The following is a 5,048-nucleotide window of genomic DNA, read 5'->3' on the forward strand; positions in this document are numbered from 1 at the left end:
CTTGTACCATTGCTCGTTACCGTGATACTGGTAGCGTAGCCCGACGTCAAGGAAGTGGACGGAAGAAAACAGCAACATCAGCAGAAATGGTTCGAAATGTAAAGAAGCGACTTGATCGAAACCAGCGTCGCGGTGGCCGTAAAATGGCTCGTGAGTTGAACATATCGCGATATTCCATTCGGAAAATATTGAAAAATGAGCTCGGGGTAAAGACATTGACAGCCTGTTCCACGATATCGAAAGAACACGTTCGCACTACTTTTACACGACAAACAGCTGATTTCCGTTCCACTAAAATCCATCAGAACGAAAATTTGCACGAAAATCAAAGCGAAAGAAAACGTAAGCGTTTCAGTGTAATTTTGCGTTCAACTATATTTTTTCTTTCGTACGCATGCGAACACAAATGTCAAAATCAGTCACTTGTGTGTTTGCTGTCGTATGATGACAATTAAGGAAAATTGTTTTAACATAAACATTGCTTGATTGAAAATGGAAACAAAAATGTAAGTTAAAATAATAAATGCAATTTAATATGTGAACAACAAATATATATTTTTTTTTATTTTCTCGATTCCAGCACGAAAAAATAACTACACAGCTGCGGGCACTAGTTGAGTATATGGAGGAGAATCCTGAGTTCGCCAGAGGAGTGCAAATTTTTGGAAACAGCAGGCAATGCCTGAAAAACCACTGGAAGAAATTAGTTTTTAAATTAAATACCATACATTGTTCTTTCATAGAAAGCCTACATTGTGTTGTGTTCCTCTGTGAGTGTCGGCTTTTTTATCCATTGGCCGCAAATGTGGTCCTCAATGGTTCTGCTCACTGTCGACTTCGCTGTTGAAGTCAAGGCTTCGTTCCCTAAATTCTGTTGGTAGCTTCCTGTCGCCAAAAACCGCAAGAATGTGCCAAGTTTTAAATCGGGGCGGATTTGGGTAGTTCTACAACCGTGCACCCACTTCTCTTCCATCATATCCAAAAGAGACCGAAAAACTTCCTTCGACACACGAAAATTGGCCACAAACCTAGAAAAATTCATTTTTTATTATTTCAAAATGTAAAAATACAATCATACTTACTGGTTGTTAGGTACTTCAAATAAATTCGAAGCATCTCTTAAATGCCTCCGTGGCACATTTTGAACCTCCTCCACATCATTCATAAAAAATAGGGCTACAGAAATATTCATTTTTTTTATTTTTTAATAGCACAAATAGTTTGAACACAATCTTTATTCTGTTTGTTTATTTACAATTTGTTTGTTTACAACTGAACTGTCAGTTGAGACAGAGCCACTGCTGCTTTTTCGCGTTTAAATTAGACATTTGGCGATTTTTATGCCTTATTTCGAGATTAATTTTTCCAAAAAATATTTAGCAACACTGAATCACGTAAGGCTATGCGAAAGAAAGAACGAAAGTTAGTGGAACGCATTCTTATACGAAAGTGAGTGAGTAGCCTTCGTTCGCACAAATTTTCTTTCGAGATCGTGGAACAGGCTGTGAAATTCCAAAAAGTTCAAGAACATACAGCGCAACAGAAAGAAAATAGAACCAAAAGAGCTAAAAATAGCTTCGCTTGGCCGAAAGTGGTGAACTGCCGAATTTGGTTTTCTCCGATGAGAAAACATTCGTTGTCCAGCAGTTTGTAAACAAACAAAATCATCGTCTTTACTTGCCAAAGAGGTCAGCTGAAAATGTGCACCTTCGGTTGGCCATCAGAACTCAAGCGCCGGCCATGGTGATGTTGTGGGCCGCCATAACAGCCGATGGTCGCTCTTCGCTCCACCGTGGCATCAGAATAAATGCCGAATATTATCGCGAAAATATTCTGGGGGTGTATTAAAGCCTTGGCCACAGACCTTGGACAGGACTCAGCAACATCGCACTCAACACGCGCCACCCAAGAATGGTTACAAAATGATGCTCTTCGCTTCATTTCCAACGCACAATGGCCACCAAAATCTCCGCATACTAATCCGTTGGGCTATTCTGTGTAAAGTATTTTGGAAAGCAAGGTTGGCACTAAAAAATACCAAAGTGTTGATCACCTCAAGCAAATGCTTCGCCTGGAATGGGCCAAAATACCGCAAAGAAACATTCGGGCAGCGTGTGACGGTTTTATTGGCCGTTTGAAGGCCATAAGGTGACCAATTCGAACAAATCTAAACTTATTCTAAAATTTAATGCTATTTCCGACATTTTTTGTTTTCATTCAATAAAATTTAAAAATTATGGCATTTGACTTTGTTGCAGTTTTTTTATCTCACCCTGTAGAAGACATGTGATAGATTGTCTATATATAGAAAACATGTAATAAGTTTTTTCTACATAAAATACCTGTGACATGTTTTTCTCCATATAAGACCTCTAATAGATTTTCACTCCAAAGAAGCGCTTTTGTGGATCTTCACTCCATAGAAGACCTTAGGTAAATCTTCTCTCCATAAAATACATATAATAGGTCTTCTCTTCATAGAAAACCTGTTATTTTTCTTCTATCGAAAGAAGTTTTGTTACAGGTTTTTCATAAAAAAAAAATTCTCCATAGAAATCCTATGATAGGTCTGTCATCCCAAGAAGACCTGTTATAAGTCGTTTCTCTATAAAAGAGATTTTATGGATCTTCTCTCTATGGAAGAGCTTCGATAGGTCTTTTATCCATAGAAAACTTTTGATTAGTCTTGTGATGAGTTTTCTCTCCATAGAAGACCTGTGATATATCTGCTACATTTTAAGTCAATTTCTATTCACGGAAGAACTCCCAGATCAATTATTACAGTTCTCCTCATCTAATTAAATTTCCTCAAGTTCCAAATAATGTAATTAACAAAAATAAACCCAAAAAAGTTTTTCTTCAACATTTAGATCACATTTTAAGAGTCGTGGGTGGATGATGAAGGTGGTGTTACTCTCCGTACAGATGACTCTAAACTCATTTGGATGGCAAAAATTACAGGTTGTGGATTTCACAGTTCAGCTTCAGTGAACACAACATTTTTGGTTGTTCGTCGTCGTCTTCGTTGTTGTTGTTATTCTTATTGTTGTCATGGCAATAAAATTAATTGGAACTAATAGAAATTTGAGTGTCTGATTTGTGTGTGTGTGTGTTAGATTGTCTGTGTGTGTATGTGTGCATTTACCTTAACACAGTTATGAATGTACCTTCTATCTATTTGCGTACACAAAGAGTAACATTTTTCTTGAAAATCCTGACAAAAGATGAAACAGGCCTCTCTCTATATTGCCGTGGCATACGACAGGCCGACCGACCAACCAACCAACCGGCAAACATACTTTGAGGGTGTTGCTAAGGAATAGTCATCATTTTTGTTGTGTGTTTCTTCTTTTTCATTTCGTTGAAAAAATTTCCTTTCCATTCGACTGAGCGATGAAACGAACGAACAGCTTCAAAGGATTTCTACCCCACCTGTTTTGCCAACGTTCCATTGTTGTTCATAAAGTTGTATTTTCTTTCATGGTCGAGAGCCGTATAGATCCTGATGGATATGAAACGGTATATATGTATAGAGACAGGTGAGTTCAAATACCCAATAACGAAAAAACGCTATAAATTGCGTCAATGGAATCCATTTTATGCTATTTCATGCTATTCTGCTATTTTCTAAGAAATTGTTTCATTTCAAGGTAGGTAATTTTAAAGAATAAATTCCAGATTTTAGCTCCAAAATTCTGAAAAAACAACAACATTAAAAATTACAATTAATTCAATTGTTTTACTAATTTATTGAGAAAGTTATACAAAATTGCATTAAGATGGAATTATTGATTTCAAGAACCACCACCTAGAAATGGGAAAAGTTCTCAAAAACCCAGCATTGGTCGTTTTAAAAAAATTAACAAACTAGATTAACAGACCATTCCAGAACCACTAGAACTTGTATATTTTTGCTAAAAAAAAAGTCGTAAAAATCTTAAAAGACAAAATTTTGCGTGTTTTTTTTTTTTTTTTTTTTTGAAAAGTTCCTGTAAAAATATTTTTTTATAATATAAAAATGCGTTTTGATAAATTATTGAAAATCCGTTGTGATTGGTCAGGAAAAAAAAATACAAAATCATAAAAACTCAAAGAATTGTTCATAAGATTATATTGAAAACATATTTTTCATCAAAATCCCTGAAATGCTTGAAGTAATATTTCCACCTTGAAAAGGATGCTATATTAACCTAGACATTCCGTTTGTAACAAGCCTAAATATTCATCCATATAATGGTACCTTTTTGATGATTTTTGCCACATAATCATAATTTTTAGGTCTAGCTCCAGAGGCGAAACATTGCAGATATAGGCCCACGTTTTTGTAAAGCCACCATATAACGGTTCCTCCGGATATTCGGTATCTTGATGATTTTCACCACATTTTTCCACGAATTTGCCTAAAAATTGGTAATTGAAGTTCATATTGGGTTCTACCTCCGGTGGCGGAACTTTGCAGGGTGAGATAAAACAAGTAAAAAAGCTGTAAGTTCGGCCGGGCCGAACTCTCCACCATTTGGTACAAATTAGGCGATTTCCAAAAAAAAAAATAAAATCCGTTAACAATTCTGTTAAAATCTTAAAAATACTGAATGCCTATACGACGACGTGGACCTGCATAGGCAACTTTTGTCATAAGTTATTACAATATTTAAATGCGAAACTTCAAGAAAAATCTGTTTATAATGTAGCTAAAATCATCAAAATACCGAATATAGGGGATACCGTTATATGGGGGCTATATGAAGACGTGGACCTACATGGCTCATTTTTTCTGTCTCAGGCTGTAGTATCCATTACGAACTTCAAATGCCAAATTTGAAACAATTCCGGTGAATAATGTAGCTAAAATCATCAAAATACCGAATATCGGGAGGTACCGTTATATGGGGCTATATGATAACTTGGACCTACATGGCCCATTTACCAACTTTAACCTGCCAATTTGTTCGAAAGATAGCGTGATTACAACAGACAGACGGACATGGCTAAATCGTCTTAGAATTTTACGCTGATCAAGAATATATATACTTTGTTGGGTCTGACAT

General features: G+C 36.1%; 1 protein-coding gene across 1 annotated transcript; it reads right to left on the reverse strand.

The window, feature by feature from the left end:
- Positions 1 to 567: 567 nt before the first annotated feature.
- LOC131801275 (uncharacterized) lies at positions 568 to 1,507 on the reverse strand. Its single transcript, XM_059119777.1, has 3 exons — positions 1,083 to 1,507; positions 753 to 1,028; positions 568 to 693 (listed from the first exon to the last, which is right to left on the reverse strand). Exons 1-3 carry the CDS (start codon positions 1,190 to 1,192, stop codon positions 594 to 596), a joined length of 486 nt encoding a protein of 161 aa, XP_058975760.1. The 5' UTR covers positions 1,193 to 1,507; the 3' UTR covers positions 568 to 593.
- Positions 1,508 to 5,048: the final 3,541 nt, after the last annotated feature.

Source organism: Musca domestica, unplaced genomic scaffold (assembly GCF_030504385.1).
Source record: "Musca domestica strain aabys unplaced genomic scaffold, Musca_domestica.polishedcontigs.V.1.1 1, whole genome shotgun sequence".
NCBI lineage: Eukaryota > Metazoa > Arthropoda > Insecta > Diptera > Muscidae > Musca > Musca domestica.

Excerpts from the sequence above, each read along its gene's own strand:
- LOC131801275 (XM_059119777.1), bottom strand. The coding sequence starts at position 1,192 with ATGAATATTTCTGTAGCCCTATTTTTTATGAATGATGTGGAGGAGGTT. Across the intron at positions 1,029-1,082 it reads TTTGAAGTACCTAACAACCA|GTTTGTGGCCAATTTTCGTG; the intron begins GTAAGTATGATT and ends GAATTTTTCTAG. Across the intron at positions 694-752 it reads ACAGAGGAACACAACACAAT|TGGTTTTTCAGGCATTGCCT; the intron begins GTAGGCTTTCTA and ends AATTTCTTCCAG.